Source organism: Myotis davidii, unplaced genomic scaffold (assembly GCF_000327345.1).
Source record: "Myotis davidii unplaced genomic scaffold, ASM32734v1 scaffold151, whole genome shotgun sequence".
Classification (NCBI taxonomy): domain Eukaryota; kingdom Metazoa; phylum Chordata; class Mammalia; order Chiroptera; family Vespertilionidae; genus Myotis; species Myotis davidii.
This window is the reverse complement of record NW_006285248.1, coordinates 1,090,039-1,110,425: the sequence shown is the minus strand read 5'-3', so window position 1 is coordinate 1,110,425 and position 20,387 is coordinate 1,090,039. Positions and strand designations below refer to the sequence as shown.

At 42.8% G+C, this 20,387-nt stretch overlaps 2 protein-coding genes across 3 annotated transcripts; both read right to left on the bottom strand.

Moving 5' to 3' along the window:
* Positions 1-921: 921 nt before the first annotated feature.
* On the bottom strand, positions 922-4,697 carry GEMIN6 (gem nuclear organelle associated protein 6). Its single transcript, XM_006755923.2, is given in 4 exon segments — positions 922-1,635; positions 3,938-4,081; positions 4,608-4,618; positions 4,620-4,697. Coding segments are annotated over 4 exon segments (609 nt in total). The 3' UTR covers positions 922-1,259.
* Positions 4,698-12,768: 8,071 nt separating this feature from the next.
* On the bottom strand, positions 12,769-20,344 carry LOC102753639 (tetratricopeptide repeat protein 39B). Of its 2 annotated transcripts, none has more exons than XM_015558871.1 (2): positions 20,126-20,344; positions 12,769-14,915 (listed from the first exon to the last, which is right to left on the bottom strand). In XM_015558871.1, the coding sequence occupies exon 2, from the start codon at positions 14,756-14,758 to the stop codon at positions 12,989-12,991; it is 1,770 nt and encodes a 589-aa protein (XP_015414357.1). In that variant the 5' UTR covers positions 14,759-14,915; positions 20,126-20,344; the 3' UTR covers positions 12,769-12,988. The 2 variants fall into 2 exon arrangements, with proteins under 2 accessions (XP_015414357.1, XP_006755981.1); XM_006755918.2 differs by having other exon boundaries at positions 20,147-20,344.
* Between the last annotated feature and the right edge of the window lie 43 nt (positions 20,345-20,387).

The window sequence follows — 20,387 nt, the reverse complement described above, 5'->3', positions numbered from 1 at the left end:
AGCAACGCCAGGCTATGGCATTCTGTGCAGAAGTAGAAGAATCATTTTCAATAAAGCCAAAGTTGGTAAAACGTTAAACTTGTTGAAAGAATCTTTAACAAAAAAGTTTACTTTTGAGGGTGGGCATGGACTATAAGGGGTCACTGGGAGAAAAAAAGGGGACATATGTAATACTTTCAACAACAAAGATTTTTAAAGAAGACTGAATGATTATGTTGAAATTAAAAGGAAGGGTGCTGCCTGGCTGGTGTGGTTCAGAGGTTTGAGTGTCGACCTATGAACCAGGTCACTGTTCAATTCCTGGTCAGGGCACATACCTGGGTTGCGGACTCGATCCCCACTGTGGGGCCTGCGGGAGGCAGCCGATCACTAAGTGGCTCTCATCATTGATGTTTCTATCTCTTCCTCTCCCTTCCTATCTGAAATCAATATACTTTTTAAAAACTTTTAACAAATGGAGGTAGCAAGCTGGATTTGTCCCAAGGGCCCAAATTTTGTTCACCCCTATCCTAGGGAGTCAGGCCCTTGGAGTTCTAATCTAATATGACCCTGCAGTCATCCTAGACATGCCCACGGAAAGAACCCCAAATAACCTGAGCTGCCTTTCTCGGCCAGAGGCCTCCATCTAGTCCTGGCGCTGCCTGGCACCCGTGGCCAGGTGTAACGAAGCGCACTGCCTGCACTCCCCTTGGGGAAGCCTTAACCTGAGGAATGGGGCCCGGGTGGAGGAACTGAGTTGAATTCAGCTGCAGGCTACCTGTCACATTTACCTTTTCCTCAGAGATATCAACTTGTTCTCACTTTAAAGGCTTTGAGGGTTATATGGCTTGTGTGTTAAGATATTTACCACTAGTCAAAACTTTCAAGTGTCAAGCAATTTCATTATTACACACACACCAAAAAAAAATTTAGACACATATAGTTAGTGCAAGGGACTAATGCATTTAATATTAAATGTAACATGTTGCGTTTTTCCAAATACATTTCTTGCCTAACAAAAATGGAGGTATAGCTCCCTCAGAAGAAAGGACAATCCTTGTGCTAATTTTGTTGCATGTGATGTTATCCTTGCAACAGTACACTTATTAGCATTCATAATCCATATCTTTGATTTTTACCAAAACAAAACACACACACACACACACACACACACACATACTTGTGTGCCTTTAAAGTCCTGTAGTATGATGGCATTAAAATTCAAAACATTTTATGAAGAAAAAAAGTCTTATTTCAGTGCACCCATAGTTCTTGGGTTCTCACTGGGAAGCTGCAAGATGTCCTTGAATAAGATCCTGGACACGGGACAGAATAATCTCATTAGAACTGCTGCAATTTTCTGGACCATATGGTGGGTCTATAGTCAGGACCCCAGCCACACACAGAGTCCTTGGTGAATCTCCCTGTTCAGTGACCGGGATGTGGTTCTTTTCGAGCCATTTCTTTAGGCTGTTCTTTCTCTTTTCCAGATCCTCAAGGTTGTGTGCCTGACAGTCTCCAGATGTGAACAGATGCATCAGCTTCTCTCTTACCCCTTGGTCCCCTTCATTCACAGTTTCAACAGTCTGCACGGCATGTCCCATAATTCCGGTCACAGACATACTGCCATCTTCAAGGAAGTTCACAAGGACAATACTTTGGAGAAAAAGTAAGTTCAGAGATTTGCAAAAGAAAAACCTAAAGGCCCATAAAACTATGGAAGAAGCAATGCAATAAGAGGCATTAACCCCAGCAAGTCATTAGAACAATAGGGAATGTTCTTCCCTGTTTAAAAGTAATCCTCTCACCACCAGATGTTTTCACTTGTTCAGTAAGCATTCATTGAGGGTCCTAAACATCTAAACTTTTTGTCCAGCCTAAAGCACTCTGTGAAAGGCAGTGAAAGCATCACTTAAAGAATTGTAAATGCCTTAAATGTGTACTTAAAAGAATCGAGGGTACAGACTTAACTTTTAGAGTTAAAAATAAATTGAATACTCCCCTTCAAAGCAGACCAAAGAAAATATCAAAGCACAAAATTAATAAAACGAGTCAGTAAGAGGATGAAAGCCAAAAATTGGTTCTTTTTTCCCCCTCACCCAAGGACATTTTTCCATTGAATTTTAGAGAGTGGAAGAGAGGGAGGGAAGAGAAACATCAATGTGAGAGAGACACATGGATTGGTTGCCTCCTGCATTGGGGTTGAAGCCTCCAACCAAGGCACATGCCCTTGACCGGAATCGAACCCGGAGCCCTTCAGTCCACAGTCCAATGCTCTATCCAGTAAGCCAAACCAGCTAGGGCCAAAAATTGGTTCTTTAAAACAAATTCACAAAACTCAGCAAGATTAATAACAAAAAATAAAGAAGGCCCTGGCCAGGTAGCTCACTTGATTAGAGCGTTGTCCTGATACACCAAGGCCGAGGGTTCACTCTCTGGTTAGGGCACATACAAGCAATCAATAAATGCATAAATAAGTGGAACAATAAATCAATGTTTCTCTCTTCCTTTCTCTTTCTCTACAAACAATTTTTAAAAAATTAAAGAAGATACATATAAATCATATTAGGAATAAAGCATTATAAAATATTGACAAATTTATGCTAATTTAAACTTAAAACAAAACTTTCTGGAAAATATGTTTCTACTATTGACTCAAAAAAAAAAGAGAGAGTGTAAGTAGTCCTATAATCTTAAAATAAAAACTAAATAACTAGTTTAACCCAACCAGTGTGGCTTAGTTGGTTGAGCATCATCCCATGCACGAGATCACAGGTTCGATTCCTAGTCAGGGCACATGCCCAGGTTTTGGGCTTGATCCCCAGTAGGGGGCATGCAGGAGGCAGCTGATAATACATTTCTCTCTCTCCCTCTCTCTCTCAAATCAAATCAGTAAAAATTAATAAACTACATCCTAATAATGCAATAAGCTCAACCCAGAATGTGTTCAATTCTATCAAATACTCCCTTTCTTCAACAAATAAGAGACAGGAAAACTAAAAAGAGAAACTGCACACTTATAGATTAAGATACTTAAGAGACAGCCATACCCAGTTTGGCTCAGTGGATAGAGCGTTAGCTTGTGGACCGAAGGGTCCCAGGTTCGATTCCAATCAAGAGCACATGCCTGGGTTGCCGACTTGGTCCAACGTGCAGGAGGCAGCCAATCAATGATTCCCTCTCATCATTGATGTTTCTATCTATCTCTCCCTCTCCCTTCCTCTCTGAAATCAATAAAAATATATTTTTTTTAAAAAAAGATACTTAAGAGACATACCAACCAATATAAAGATACTTTGAAGACAAGTGAACCTGAACTCAGAGGATTTAGCTAATATTAAAATTATTATTACTGTTCTTAAGTGTTATAATATGTGCTTACATTTATTAGAGTCCCTATCTACTAAGAGATATTGAAGTACTTTTGAACAAAATTTATATGCCTACAATTGGCTTTAAAATACATGGAAGGAGGTGTAAGGTTAGTGTGTGTTATACCATGCTCTTTATATTTTGTGTTATGTCTAAAATTTTACAATAAAATGTAGTAAGAAAAGAAATGTCTCCCCCATTGGCGTGGCTCAGTAGTTGAGCCTCCACCTATGAACCAGGAGGTCACTGATCCTCGGTCAGGGCACATGCCCAGGGTTGCAGGCTCGATCCCGTGTGGGGCATGCAGGAGGCAATGATCAATGATTCTCTCATCATTGATGTTTCTCTGTACCTCTCCCTTCTTCTCTGAAATCAATAAAATATACATTTTTTAAAATGTCTCATTTCTACTAACTTGGTTGGTCTGACAAGGTAATCCATAGGTAGAGCTGCACTTAAGATTCAAAGACAATGAAATTCTTATATGGGAATAACTAGCCTTTCATTATCTGCTTTCGGAGTTTGTATATAAGAAAGGCAGCACAAAGGGGTGTCATGATTTCAGAGAAGCAGGGCCCATACTCACTTGGCAGAGACGGGGTCTGTGGTTAAAACCCATCCTTTATAGTCCTTCTCACTCGCTGTCACTCTGACTTCTTTGTAAGTGTAATCTTGCCATTCTAAGGGCCCTCTCTTCGTCCATTCATTCACGGCTGCCATCTGGCTAGATCTAAAACCACCACCAGTTCGGGTTAATACATGTTCCACGCCAGCAAATCCCTAATCTCACCCTAGACGTAAAGAAATCCTGCCATTTGCCTCAAGATCCATATCAGAAAAACAGTTAAAACAGTATTTACTCTTCGGTCTGAAAGCCGCCGCGGGGCCGCCTGGGTAACATCGGGCCTCCTCCTAGTCCACCCATCCCGGTCCAGGTCGCCGCCTCGCGGGCTCTCAACGCCCGTCTGTGGAGGCGCAAGCCCTTCAACTCTGCTCTCCTCCCCCCGGAGGAGCTCGCTCCACGCCACTTTCCGCCAAAAGCTGAAAAGGGAAACTCGGCTAGGCACCCACTCGCTCGCTGGCTGTGTCTGCAGGATCTCTCCGGCCCGGGATTGGTCACAACGTCCTCGGAACATCTATCTGTTCGGAGGCTGCAGAGCTCAGACTCCTGGCCTCTCCTGCAGCCGCATGGTACCTAGGGCCGTCCTCAAGCCAGGTGGTCCTTAACGTCTAACCCTCAAAAACGAGACAAATACCGGTTAAAACTGTGGGCAGCGCCCAGGACTCAGCAACCACGTTAAGAGGAAGGAGTCTCTTCCCGAGCGGAGCCCGCCGGGGCCCGGCATGCTTTGCGCCGTGTCGTCACTTCCTCCCCCCAGAAGTCTCTGTTTTGTAGTCCCTGGTTGTTCTCAAACCTAGAGGTCTGAGAGCCGCGGCCCCCGATTGCTGGAGGCTGGGTGCAGGGTGTGGGCAGGGGCTGAGATATTTTTTGTGTAATAATAATAAGCCTTCTTATTCGCTGGGGCCATCCCTCTCCACTGCCACGGTGGATATTTCAAAAAAAATTTTTTTAAAGAGGAAAGTGCTCGTGCCAGGTCCTCGTTGATAGTAGAAATGGAATTCCTCCACTTTGCCATGGATTCAAAGCACATGGACCCTCCAGGTAAATCCTAAAGCTCTGGGCGTGTGAAGTGAAAGTGCCTTGGACGAAAGCGGCAGAGCCGAGGCATTTCTTGTCTGCTCTGTGTAAGGCCGTTAAGGCGCCTGCTCCTTTGGGGTCTGTCTTCGGTGCAGTCCTGCAGGAGGTGCAGAAGCTGGAGAGAAAAGCACGGGGTTTGGTTGAATGTCATCTAGCCAGAAACTCGCTACAAACGCCCCCGCACCCAAGTGGAAAAGTGCAAAAGACGAGTGCCAACCACAGGTTTCTGGACGCGTACCTCGTTGGCTCCTGGTTGGATCCTGGAAAGTGATACAAGGTGAACACTAAAACTGAATTAGAGGACTGTTAAACCACGATGTAGCCCAGCCACGTGGCTCAGTGGTTGAGCTAGTGTGAACCAGGAGATCACTGTTTGATTCTGATCAGGGCACAAGCCCGATTATGGGCTGGATCCCTTGTAGGGGGGCGGGCGTGCAAGGGGCAGCTAATCAATTATTCTCTCTCGTCATTGATGTTTCTCTCCCTCTCCCTTCCTCTCTGAAATCAATAAGAATTTTTAAAAAACACACACATACACAGTGTAGAAAACATTGAAAATTAACCAGCTTGGCTTAAGTTACCCCTTTTAAAGTGGAGACAGAGCAATTTCTTTCCCTTCTCTCCATTATCCCATTAGTTTCCTAAGGAAAGGCTCATTCTCAGCATCCCTGATGCAAGTTCTCAGTAGGACCCTCTTCTGTAGTCTGTACTGACTGAGATGAGATGGTACACGTACTTTCCCCAGCCCACCTTCCACCTGGCGTGTCCCTCATACCAGTTGGTGTCCCTTCTCTCTCATTCTCTCCTTTTCTCCCTCTTCCCAGTCCCTCTCCCTCCATCTCCTTCCTAAGGTCTGTCTCCCCTCAAACCTTCACACACACACTCCCTTCCTCTGCCAATACCAAAATGACTTATTTTAGATTGTGGAGTATATTTATTTTAATTTTAGCAAGAAATATTTCTTGCCCAGCCGGGTGTAGCTCAGCAGTTGAGCTTTGACCCAGGAACCAAGATACCACTGGTTTGATTCCCAGTCAGGGCATATGCCCAGGTTGCGGGCTCCATCCCCAGTGTGGTTTGTACAGGAGGCAGCTGATCAATGATTCTCTCTTGTTATTGATGTTTCTATCTCTCTCTCCCTTTTACTTCCTCCCTGAAATCAATAAAAATGTTTTTTTAAAAAAATATTTTTTAAAGAAAAGTTTCCTAAATGCCTTGAGAAGTTTAAAAATTGTCAGTAGTCTTATATTGTTCACTCTTCTTTATCATGGTGCAAAGATAACCCTGACCTGCCATGGCTGAACTGTCACAAATTTCAATTCATTGTTGGGTGGTCTTAAAAGTAGGTAAAAAATGAAGTGGGAATGGGATGGTAATCTACCATATTTTCCATGCAAGGTAAGGGCAGAAAAAAATAACCCCAGTCATTTTGACCCAAGACTTTTTAATGTTCTGGCTTTTTCATTTATTCAGCAAGTAGAACCTGTTAGAAACATCTATTTGTTGTTGTTAATCTTTACCTGAGGATATTTTTCCCATTGATTTTTAGAGAGAGTGGAAGGGAGAGGAAGAGACAGAGAAAAGCATCAATGTGAGAGACACATCAATTGGTTGCCTCCACACGAGGCAGGGGATCAAACCCAGGTATGTGTCCTTGACTGGAAAACGAACCTCGACCCTTTGGTAGGTAAGCCAGCAGTCTAACCACTGAGCAACCGGCTAGGGCTACAGTGGGTTCTTTTGAGCCACTTTAATCTTGTTCCTGTGCACTCACACTGGCTTTAGGACTTTGGAAGTCATTTGCCTTCTTAGAGTTCTTATCTATAAGCTAAATGTGGGATTAGATGGCCCAATATCCTCTCAGCTCTAAAGTTTCATGACTAAGACACAAGCCCTGTAAACCCTCTAAGCTAGCGGTTCTCAACCTGTGGGTCGAGACCTGCTCCTGCTCCTGCTCCTGAAGTTCAAAAGAAGCAAGTGTCCTTAAATCTCAGCTTCTTTCTTTCTTTTGCTGGATGGGTGGGTGGTTTGGTTATTCTGATGCAGATGTGAGTGCTGTTGTAATAAAATGAATTTCCTTTTTGTCCATTGGCAAAAAAAAAAAAAAATCAGGTTGAGAACCGCTGATCTAGAGCATTGCCTAATATTAGTAGGTGGTGCCCAGTTTGAATTGAATTCTTATTTCTTAATCAGTTATATAGCACCTAACATGTGCCAGCCATTATTTTAATAACTTTCAAACATGAACTCATTTTATATGAGTGAATAAACCAAAGAGAATGTGAAAAATTTGAGTGATGCAATGACATAATGAAATTGGTATGTTAGAAGGATACTGAGAAATTGGATGTGGGGGAAAATAGGGACATATAGAGCACATACAGCATGAAACTGTGTAAAATGTAGCCTCTCTACTCAGCAAAGCAGTGGTATTATTAGGTGTATGTGGGAGGGGGACGGGGGGAGATTCCAGAACCACTTTTCAGTTGGAATTCCAGTTTACGGGAGGCAGTATCTCCAAATGAATTTGTTATCAGGCCTCCCCAACCTTGCCCAGAGGGGAGATTTTATAACCTCAGAGCGGGAAGATGATTTTCCCTGGCGGTAGAATGAAGATAGGACTTCCCTAAGATGAAAGTGCTTTGAACAGGCTTTGTGAACTCTAATATACTAAACAAATGTACCATGTGAAAGTTTAGAACGCTGCTACTTTGTACGCCTTCAAATATGCCCAGGTAATATCGTATGGCTAAAAATCAGTGCCATTTTTTTTCATTGATTTCTTCTTATTCAATGAGGTAACCAGTCTCAGTAGTAAGAATATAGATTTTACATAATTTTATTTTGAATTGAAAAAAACAAAGTGGGATTAACTTTTTATTTTTCCCTGCAATTGTTTTGAAATAAAAAAAGGATATCCAACCCTAGCTGGTTTGGCCCAGTGGATAAAGTGTCGACCTGTGGACCAAAGGGTCCTGGGTCCAATTCCGATCAAGGACACCTACATATGTTGCAGGCTCCTCCCTGGCCCAGGCCCTGGTCAGGGGGGGCCCGTGCAGGAGACAACCGATTGATGTGTTTCTCTCACTTTGATGTTTCTCTTTTTCTTTCCCTCTCTCTTCCACTCTCTCTAAAAATCAATGGAAAAATATGCTAAGTGAGGATTAAAAGGAAAAAGAAAAAAGGATATCCACTACTGAGTTCCTAAAATTATAAAGAAATTTAACACTGTACAGATATTAAACCTGGGCCAGTTCAAGGCCGGAACCTGGGCTGTGGGTAGCAATTTCACCAAGGAAAATCAATCACAAGATTTCCTGTTAGATCTGCAGTCTTTTCCAAGTGATTCCTTATTCTCATTGTTGCCTTGTCACCTTTTCAGTTGTGCCCCTCGGATACTATTTTGTAGCCTACTGTTATTTACATATGTGTTGGGGCAATAACTTCTGGTCGGTTAATTTAACAATCCTTTCCCACAACCTCCTGATTAATGAGGCCTGACTGCTAAAACTCATTCTGTTTCCTTTGTAGGCAGAAGTGACCATAGAAATATTTCAGGCCAATGAGATACACATGGGCATTCCTAGGAAGGCTGTCTCTTCTGAAATAAAAAAAAAGCAAAAGCCTCCTAAGGAAAACAAATCCTTTCTTGTCCCTTCACCATTTCTGCTCCGGTCTGCCTGGCTTGGACATAGGCCTGGAGGGGAGGCAACCTCGTTCCACCATGAGGAAACATGCACTGTCTCCTGTAGAGAAGGCCTTATGCCAAGCAGAAAAATACAAGCTAAAAAGAGCCAAACCAGACCTATTTCAGGTTTCTTTTGTTTGGGATGAATAAACTCCTGTCGGTTTAAGCAGCTGCTTTCAGTGTTTCCACTCCCAACAAAATATTTTCCTAACTTGTCTCCCAGGAAGGTCCTCAGGAGAGAGACCATGCTTTATCTTTATGTCCTCAGCACTCTGCTCAGTGCCTGCGCATAGCAGGCATTCAACAGATACTTGTTTAACGCAGTAATAAATTTTCTATTCATTGTTAGAAATTGGGGCAGAACACAAAATCATAATTTAGGCAGGGAGTTACTTATTTCATAAGTGACCAAGATAAAATAAGAACAGAAACAGCAAAAAATGAAAAGAAAAAAAGAAAAGAAAAAGCAAATAACCAATAAATGTTAGATTGGCAAAGCAGGTAACAAAGGAACTTTTGCTTTTTCCAAGAAAATAATTTAAATTCTCTTCACTGAGGAGCAATGTATTATTATTCTTATTGATAATAAATGTATATTAACTCAGTCTTAACACAAGAAAACCATGAGATAGGAACTATTATTATCCCAATTTTACAGCTAAGGAACTGAGACCCAGGAGGCCCAGGGCCACACAACTAGTTATTGAAACTGCTAGGATACAAATCTAGGCAATCAGACCAGGGCCTGCCCTCTTAACCACTCTCTGGTCCCATGGGGGGCAGTTGGGGGCAAGCAGGCAGGTGTGGGGGGCAGTTAGGGGCAAGCAGGCCGATGTGGGGGGCAGTTAGGGGCAAGCAGGCCAGTGTGGGGGACAGTTAGGGGCAGGCAGGCAGGCAGGCAGGTGAGCAGTTAGGAGCCAGCAGTCCCGGATTGTGAGAGGGTGCAGTCCGGGCTGAGGGACAACCCCCCTCCCGTGCACGAATTTTGTGCACCGGGCCACTAGTTATTAAATAATGATGAATAACTCAAGTACAATTGTGTGCCTGAAAGTCATTTTTAATTAATGAGGAACATGTGTTCCAACCTAAGCATTTCTAAATCTGTAATACTAGCCCCAGGATGTGCTCCCAGTGGGTTGCTTAGACACCCAAAGCATTAAGATAATGTGTTTTAGCAAAGCAAACTTTCCCAGCAACTTCTTTTCCACCGGTGGCTGGCTGCACAGAGGATACACTCAGGCAAACTTAATGGTCTAAAAACTAGGGACTGGTAGGGGTGGATGGGTGGATGGATGGGAAGAGATCAACCAAAGAACTGGTGTGCTATGCTAAGTGAAATAAGCCAGTCAATGAAGGAAAAATACCACATGATCTCACTCATTCATGGATAAACAGAATCTCATTTATTTGTGGAATCTAATGAACAAAATGACCTGACCAACAAAATAAGACCGAAAGCATGGAGTCATGGAACAGATTGACATACCTTGATGTGAAGTTAGGGGGGTGAGGAGATAAACCAAGTAACTTACATACTTATATGCATAACCCATGGGCATAGCCAATAGGGTGGTGAAGACCTGGGGGGGGGGCGCTACAAAGGGTCAATGGGCGGAGGGAAGGGGACATATGTAATACTTTCAACAATAAAGATTTTAAAAAATTAAAATAAAAACTAGGGACTGATTTTATCCCTAAGGTGAGTAAAACAATATCAAGCCCCATGCCTCTGTTTACTTTCAGATTAGCCCACTAACAAATGATGCAAGTGGCTTAATTGCATTGGAGAGCTGGTTTTAGGAATGACACCTTAGGGAGAGCAGCTAAAGGGAGGGCTAGTGGCAACTAAACTCTCTTGTCTTTTTTTCTACCCAGTGTATTTAGCCTCTTGGCCCCTCCAATGAACTTGAATGGGTTTATAATGCGCGTGTGGCTGGGGGTGAGGAGAGCTCTTTCTTTTCTGTCCTGCTGTAAACTAGAGCCCCGTGCTTGAGCTTCCTAATGAAAAAAGGTAAAATATACTACTGAGCACACAGAGGGAAAATATCCTCCCTGATATAAAAAGCCAATAAAAATTACCGAGTATGAGGGAAAACCACTCAGAGTCTATGCTTTTCAGTTCATTGTTTTGAATTGTCAGTAAGACTTTAAACTTTTTTCTCTCTTTTACCAATTAAATAAAAACATTGCAGGGCACTGGGATTCCTAGTGTAGCTACTTTTCCTATTTTATTTGTGAGTTGTATACATTTATATATATAAAAGCCAAGCAACCGGAAAAACAGAACGCCTGGAATGACCAGTCGCTATGACGTGCACTGCGGTAGCCAAACAGCCAGATTGGGGCCCCAATTGCCCCCACCCCAACTGTGTAGCCCCTCCCCCAAGCTGGCCCGGCCTCTGATCAGCCCTCACCTCCCTGATAGGGGGCAGGGTCAGCCAGACAACCTCCCACGTCCTCTCCCCCCAGCCAGACTGGCCCCAATCGGCCCCCATCAGGGCAGGCTGGCCAGACCCCACCCGTGCACAAATTCGTGCACCGGGCCTCTAGTTATCTAATGAGATGTTCAAAAAATATTTTTTGAAACCTGGCCAAGTGGCTCAGTTGGTTGGAGTATCAACCTGTGTGGGGCCCTAACCGGCTTGGCTCAGTGGATAGAGTGTCGGCCTGCGGACTCAAGGGTCCCGGGTTCGATTCTGGTCAAGGGCATGTACCTTGGTTGCAGGCACATCCCCAGTAGGGGGTGTGCAAGAGGCAGCTGATCGATGTTTCTAACTCTCTATCCCTCTCCCTTCCTCTCTGTAAAAAAGTCAATAAAATATATTAAAAAATAAAAATTAAAACAAACAAACAAAAAAAAACCTGTGTGGGTTCAGTTCCCAGTTAGGGCACATGCCTAGGTGGGGACATGTACAGGAGGCAACTGATCAGTGTTTCTCTCTCCCTCCCTTTCCCTCTAAAATAAACATATCCTCAAGTGAGGATAAAAAAATATATATTTTTGCGTTTTTTGAAAATTTGCTATAACATGATTGATAAATTCATAAGTATATAAAGGAGTATCCTATATAATAAAAGGCTAATATGCAAATAGACCAAACAGCAGAACAACCAAACAACCGGTCGCTATGATGTGAGCTGACAACCAGGGGGGTTCAGTTCCCAGTTAGGGCACATGCCTAGGTGGGGACATGTACAGGAGGCAACTGATCAGTGTTTCTCTCTCCCTCCCTTTCCCTCTAAAATAAACATATCCTCAAGTGAGGATAAAAAAATATATATTTTTGGGTTTTTTGAAAATTTTCTATAACATGATTGATAAATTCATAAGTATATAAAGGAGTATCCTATATAATAAAAGGCTAATATGCAAATAGACCAAACAGCAGAACAACCAAACAACCGGTCGCTATGATGTGAGCTGACAACCAGGGGGCAGGCGTTGGCCATGGTGGGATGGTGGAGCAGGTGAGCAGGGGCGCCAGACCAAAGTGGGGTGCCGGTCACTGTCATAGGGGTGAGCCTCTGGTGGTTACTGAAAATTCCTTGCTCCCACACGCCGTGATCCCACCCGGCACTTGCACCTGCTGCCGGCGCTGGCCCTGCTCAAACCCGCTGCCGGCACTGGAGCCAGCGCTTGCACCTGCTACCAGTGCCCGGCGACAGTCCCAATCACTCGGCGCCATCAGCGGGTAAGAGCGGCAGCTGCCAGCCCTGATCACCCTCAGGGCTTCTTCACCTCCCCCTTCTCCTGAGGGGTGATCGGGGCAGCAGCCGCCGTTTGCACCCGCTGCTCCAATCGTTGGCTGCATGCCATCAGCGGGTGCGAGTGGGGTTGGCGCTGGCAGCACGTGGGAGCAATGGCGGTGGGAGTGGGGCTGCCGGTAGACAGGGGACCAGGGGTTGCAGTGATGAGCCAAGACCCGCCCCTGTGCCCACTGCAGTCTCATGGCCCACAGCTCCTTTCAAGGTGCATGAATTCATGCACCGGGCCCCTAGTCTTTTATAATGTACATCATTTGCCTTTTCTTTTTCAAGAATGTACATCACTCCATTTGCCAGTGTAAGACATTCCATTTTATCGGTATGAAGGAGGAAAGAGGGAAAAGGAATTTCTTGTTACATCAGATTCTTAGTAGCTGCCTCTTCTTGGATTTCTTCCACAAAGAAATTATTTATCTACCTGTTAATGATCTTGCTGACTGTAGATGCTTCACTCATAGTAAACAAAACTACACTTTGTATCTTAATCACTTTTCTTTAGCTATTTGTTCAAGAGCTACATGCGCCTTAAACTGTAACCGGGCTTCCATGGAATAGTCCTTGTAGTTTTTTATGTTGTCCAGGTTTTTCGTTGCACTGCTATAATCTCCTTTCAGATAGTATAGAATTCCCAGTTCATAGTAAGTGTACGGCACCAAGTAGTGGTCATATTTTAACAATTTCTCCTTTTGAATGACACGATTAAAGTACTGCTCAGCCATCAAATACTTGCCTAAGTGTTTCAGACAGAGGCCTTTCAGTAAATTTAGCAAACATAGGTCATCCGTGCCATACTCTTTATTTGGTTTTTCTCGTAAAAGTTCTTCTCCTCTGTTAATTATTGCAAGCCAGCATGAAATGAGGTGCAGTCTTTTGCTCATGACTTGGAAACCACTCCAGGCATAAGTGAATTCCAGAATGGGCTGTGCTATAAACCAGCCTTTAGTCGTACCATAGCGCTGACCCTTCTCGGCAACAAACTTTTCTACTGGCACAGACGCTCCTAACAGTCTGATTCTCAGGCTATCCACACTTAGGAAAAGAGAGTTCATGTCCTCGCTTACTGATGTAGCAAATTCAGAAGGCAGCAAAGCCAGTAGCATAGCTTTACTGTATGAATACATTGCCTTGGACCACTTGCTGTCTCGAAGCAGCAGATCAGCATAGCGGTAGGCCTCCTTCCAATCCTGTACAAAAACGTGGCACCACATGAGTTCCCAGTAACAGATGTGATCAAGCTGCTTCCATTCATTCTGAAGAAAAATGCACTCCTGTAATGTTAACTGTGCGTGCTCAAACTTGCCTTTCAGCATACTGAAACGTGCGTAAAAAAATTTAAGTATGACGCACTTTGGAAATTTCTGGAGATAAATTAGGAAGAGATGGTCTATAGGAGAACTGTGACTCGTTTCAATACCAAAAGCTACGCAGACGTAACTGTAATAGAAGAGTAGAGTCAAAATACTTAAGACATTATTGATATGGGATTCAGATGCACTCTCGTGAAGCAAAGTCAAGCCTACCTGTTTGTCACCATGATATCCAACAACATTGAGTACTTTAAGGGTCTTTGGCGGCATCAGTGATAATATCAGATTGAAGGCCCCGAGTCCAAATTTCACTCCTCCAATCAGGTGTCTGGAGGTTTTGCTTTGGTTGGTAGGTATCTGTGTTAATATTTGTTGACAGTCTTTGTATATTTGGTAGCTTAACCCAACGTTGATCCCACTTTTAAGAAAGCCAAACATACTGTCATCCTGTATAAATGTCACAGCAGACTTCAAGATCAAACACTCAGCATAGCAGACTTCAGCATGCAGCTCCTCTTCTTTGATAGCCTTTATCCCCTGTTTACTCACTAGACGAGAAAAACTTGTCATCCTGCCTTTTCTTCGGAAACTGTTACACGTTTTCAACGCTTCTTTTGCAGCCGTCATTCCAATGTCTATATCCTGTGGATCAAAAGTCAAGATGGCTTTCACAACCATAAGGATGCCATTAACTAGAGCGTGGTATATGCTGTTTTTTGACCACGGGTAAATGAGGTTTATGGCATCGGAGAATCTGTTATTTAGAAACAAATACAGCCCAGTTGTGCATTCTTCCAGGGAAGATACGAGGTTCATTGTTGTTGCCGCAGGGATAATTTCATAGGCGTCTTCGTACGTGTCCTCCTTGTCGTTTTCTTCCTTCCATAGAGGGAATGATGTAATGACATCTTTCTTAGAATTTTCTCTTTTACTTAGAATACGTGACATATTCGCTTCCTCACTCTAGAGATGGGAAGTATTGGGCTGCAGTGCTGTAGCTCCTGTTCTCCTGATTGCGTCACTCCTTCTACAACCTGACGTGTTGGCGTTATAATGGAGGCAAACAAACTTAAGAACTGTAGGTGTAGCATTAAGATATTCTCATCTAGGTCAGACAAACGGGGGAAAAAGATATTATTTACCTCGAAAATGTATTCTGAAAAATTCAAATCATTTGAAATGTACTAAAAACAACAACAAACGTTATTTTAACAACATTGTGAAGTAAATCCTTTGTAAACAGATGAGTTATTTTTTTAAAATATATTTTTATTGATTTCATACAGGGAGGGAGAGGGAGAGATAGAAACATCAATGATGAGAGAAAATCATTGATTGGCTGCCTCCTGGCACACCGCACACTGGGGAGTGAGCCTGCAACTCAGGCATGTGCCCTGACCCGGGAATCAAACCGTGACCTCCTGGTTCGTAGATTGATGCTCAACCACGGAACCACGCAGGCCGGGCTAGCCCTCTTGTTAAGACACCAAGGTAACCAAGTTCCTTTCGTTAATATTCTTTCTTTAGAATATTAATGATTAGTTGAAGGCTTGATGGTTTTACAGTTTCCCACTTTTTACTGCAATCAGGCATTCCTCAGAAAGCCTCACTCTTCCTCGATTTTTATAACATCACCCACTTTGGTGATATTTGGTAATATCTGCATCACATTTTCCTTCTTCCTAGTCTCACTCTTTGACATTGGACAAAGCACTGGCTGTCTTTAGCTGTTGCCCCTCCCCACCCCACACCTCAGTACTGATTATGGTCCAGTACTTGGCTAAATGAGAACTTAATTTCATACACACACACACACACACACACACACACACACACACACACACACATTATTGATTTTTTTACAGAGAGGCAGGGAGAGGGATAGAGAGTTAGAAACTTCGACAAGAGAGAAACATCCATCAGCTGCCTCCTGCACACCCTCTACTGGGGATGTGCCCGCGACCCAGGTACATGCCCTTGACCAGAATCGAACCCGGGACCCTTCCGTCCGTAGGCCAACGGTCTATCCACTGAGCCAAACTGGCCAGGGCGAGAAGTTAATTTCTTTATACATGATGAAAAAATTATAAATATGCCTCTAATGATTTTTCCTTCCCAGAATTCTTAACATTCTAGAAGAAACAGAAGATTAGGAAATGCTGGAAAGGAAAAAAAAAGTTGTAGCTGAACATAGCTTGACCTACAGTACGTCTCTACTCAGTACATACATAAATACATATTAAAAGACTACTATTGGTAACTACAGACTATTTCATTAGATTAAAAATTGACACATGTGCAAAAGGCCTAAACTATATTTTCCTGTTTTAAGGTTTTCACATCCAAGCTAAAATGGTGACAATGACTTAAAACTGAAACTAAAATGGAGAAGAAAATAAGATACAAAATGAACTTTTTCTTTAATGCTCCCCTGAAAATACTGATCTAGGAAATGCAAATAAATTTTGAAAACTACTGTAAAAGGATTAAAAAATCCCGATCCCTCCAAAGCTAATATTATCAATGTTTAACGACAGTAATGTGTTAAGAGCTAAATATTCCATATTAAAAATATCAGAATATTTGTTGAATAGCTTTCACATTCAAATTGAATCTGGGAATGTGATTTTAATTAACACAGAATCCTAGAGGCAAAAATGTAGGTGAAACTGATTTCAAAAGAATCAGCAGGCATAGAAGTACTCTTTACAATAAAATCTCCCTGATTTAGATTGACATTTAGTGAAAAGAACTGGTTACATGTTCTTAGAAAAAGAGTGTTTAGTATAAAAGTGTATAGAAATAGTGTACAGTACTATTTATTTTTTAAAATGTATGTTATTGATGTTAGGGAGAGAGAGAGAGAGAGAGAGGGAGAGAGAGAGAGAGAGAACTCAATGTGAGAGATCAGCTGCCTCCCATATGCACCCCAGGGATGGAGCCTACAACCTGGGCATGTGCCCTGACCTGGGATCCAACCAGCGACCCTTTGGTGCACAGGATGACTCCCAATCAACTGAGCCACAACGACAAGTACTATTATGTTTTTCATGGCAACTGTGTTAGCAAAGCCCAGATTAGAATTGGCCCTCTTGTAATAGAGGTAAATAATATGTAATTGGCTTATCAAAGTGCCTGTCTCTGAGAGAGGCAGGCAAGCCAATCAGGGGTTACCCCTTTTTCTTTAATGTGCTTGAAAGCAGTTTGCTATAAGTTAGAAAATTGCTTCTTTTCATATTGTTAGCATTGTTATTTGCTTAGAAATTCTCTTTTATATAGTAGACTTTGTATTCAGAGGCAAAAAATATTTATTGAGGCCTATTAGGAGCTATACAACATAATAAGTATCATCTTTTCCATCCAAGTACTAACCAGACCTAACCCTGCTCAACTCCTGAGATCAAACGAGATCTCGGGCATTCAGAGTGGTATGGCCAGTGACTAGTAAGTACTCTCTTTCCATAAGTTATCTATGTTTTGTCTAACAGCAATTTTAATAAATTCTTAATAGGAGGAAGTTGAATTAGTGAGGCTTTATAAAATTGATACTGTATTCTATCTTTCAGGGAGTATGTAAAAATATCTTTATCGCCAAAACCGGCTTGGCTCAGTGGATAGAGCGTCGGCCTGCGGACTGAAAGGTCCCAGGTTCGATTCCGGTCAAGGGCATGTACCTGGGTTGCGGGCACATCCCCAGTGGGAGATGTGCAGGAGGCAGCTGATTGATGTTTCTCTCTCATCGATGTTTCTAACTCTATCTCTCTCCCTTCCTCTCTGTAAAAAATCAATAAAATATATTTTAAAAAAATAAAAAAATATCTTTATCATTTAACCCTTTTGAGAAGAACCCTGATAAGTAGTTGACAAGAAAGATTAATAAGGTTAATAGGGAACAAATATAACATACTACATAGAACTGATAGGGGCTCAGAGGGAATGGTGGGGCACCCGTAATGCTCATAGATATTAATTAATCAAGTCTGTTCTGTCTTGATCAAAGAAAGTGGACCCTGACCTGGTTGCTATGTCCAGACGCTGACCCCCCCTCTGGGAGTTTGCCTCAGGAATGCTGTCTATTCTCCAATTCTGGAAATGGGCTAAGCTGTTTTTTGTTTTTGTTCTTTTTTAAAAATATGTTTTTATTTATCTTGTTTTTATTTATTTCAGAGAGGAAAGGAGAAGGAGAGATAGAAACATAAATGATAAGAGAATCATTGATCGGCTGCCTCCTGCATGCCCCTTACTGGGGGCTGAGGCCACAAACCTGGGCATGTGCCCTTGACGGAATAGAACCTGGGACCCTTCAGTTCGCAGGCCGATGCTCTATCCCAGTGGTCGGCAGACCGCGGCTCGTGAGCCACATGCGGCTCTTTGGCCCCTTGAGTGTGACTCTTCCACAAAATACCATGTACGGGCGCGCACATGCAGTGCGATTGAAACTTTGTGGCCCATGCACAGAAGTCGGTTTTCGGAAAGGAGATAGACTGAACAAGTATACAAGACGAGTGTGGAACGTACCTCAATCAGATTGAGGATGTTTTTAGCAAAGGCCAGCTTAGGAGTACCCTAATTTAGTTAATAACAATGTACCTACCTATATAGTTTAAGTTTAAAAAATTTGGCTCTCAAAAGAAATTTCAATCCTTGTACTGTTGATATTTGGCTCTGTTGACTAATGAGTTTGCTGACCACTGCTCTATCCATTGAGCTAAACCAGCTAGGGCTAAGCTGGTTTGACATCGTAAAAAGATTAACTACCCTGTTATTGACTCTAAGATGCTGGAAGCAGACACACTGATCACATGCCCTACAGCCCTTATCCTGCTACACCCTCCCCACTGTACCTTGTTTTTCTTTCTTACCCCATATAAGCAGCCAACTGGCAGGAGATGTTAGAGAGGTTTTTTAAGGTACCAAGCACACTGCTCTCTCCTATTGCTGGTAATTCAAATAAACACTCATAAAAAATTCAACCTTGTCTCTGCTTATTGGCCTAGTGGCAAGAGGCAGTAATGGACCCAATGTGTCTGGTACCAGAACTTCTATTTTCTTGCTAGAATCCCTGAGACAGTCTAATTTTTTCCATAATTTGATAAATCTGAAAAAATATGTATAAATTCATGGCATTGCTTGGAGAAAATCTATATTTTATTCACCTAAATAAAGGCTTATTCAACTAAGCCTCTCTCCTATACTCTGTATCCAACATCTATATACACCAAGGGAAGATACAGCCGATTTTTTTAAAAAAAAGAAGTACAAATTCTTAAGGAATTGCTCTTTTATGTGGACCATTTACAACTTGTGTATCCCAAGTATTTATGGTGCAATGTCTTTTTTTGGTGGATGGTAAAAAAAAAAAAAAAAAGTTAAATCTGTATTTGTAGAGTTGGTGTCTGGCAAATGCAATGTGTAAAATCAAAAGTGGATTTTAAGCGATTCTAACGAAATGAACCGGTTCCCATTTATTTGCTATATAGAGTGGCTAAGCAGCAGGAGGCTGCAACAGAGAGGCTTGCCCTGGGTGTGGCGCAGTTGGTTAAGCATCCTCCCATGCACCTGGAGGTCACCAGTTCGATTCCCATGCCCCGGTTGCAGGAACAATCCCCAATAGGGGGCTTGCAGTAGGTAGCCCATGGATGTTTCTCTCTCTCATTGATGTTTCTATCCCTCCCTCTCCCTTCCTCTCTCTGAAATCAATAAAAACATCTTTTAAAAAGTCCTTAGGAACTGAGTCTTTAGTGGATGTGTTACTATGATACAACACAAAAAAGAACTAGAGGGGAAGCACAGATCAATTGTACTTCAAATGCAAATAACTTCAGAATTGCCACTAGCCTGAACATAACTGTCAGCTGTACGGATTTAGGGTTTTGCCCCCACCAGTGTGCCTCAGTGGTTGAGTGTTGACCTATGAACCAGAAGGGTCACGTTTGGATTCCCCTTGAAAACCACATGCGAGGGTTGAGGGCTCCATCCCCAGTAGGGGGCGTGCAGGAAGCAACCAATCAATGATTCTCATCATTGGTGTTTCTCTCTCTCCCCCTTCCTCCCTGAAATCAATAAAAATATCTCCTAAAAAAATAAGGATTTAGGGTTTTGTCACAAGTTTATTATAACAACAACAAAAAAGATAACTCTATTCCTTTGTCCCCGAGACCCCAATAAGTCAGAACGTGTTGGTGAAAATTGGTAGCTGGTTCTTAAGGGATTTTTGGGTGGGAGCAGGGCAGGATGTCCCTAGGGGCTTCATCCCTTTTGAGGCCTATAATGTAGGGACCGCTACTCAGAAGAGAGGGTTCATGGCGTTCTCACCCTGGCCAAACTCCCGATTACCTCTGATGAGCCCCAGAGATCACCGAGTATTAGCCTAGGCCAGGTCCGGCAGCAGAACGGCGGCGGCGGCTGCAACATCAGCCATTACAGCCTTTCAGAGGCCGGTCTAATGCACCTGTAACAACATTACTGGAGCTGAGGGTCCCTAAAAATGGGGAAAATAGGAGGGGGAAGGAGGGAGGGAAGGGGAAAAAGAGGAGGGTACAGGAAAGGGGGGAAGGATGGGGCGGGACACAGCGGG

Bases quoted from the DNA above. Each gene is read 5' to 3' on its own strand.
- LOC102753639 (XM_015558871.1), bottom strand. From the start codon at position 14,758: ATGTCACGTATTCTAAGTAAAAGAGAAAATTCTAAGAAAGATGTCATT.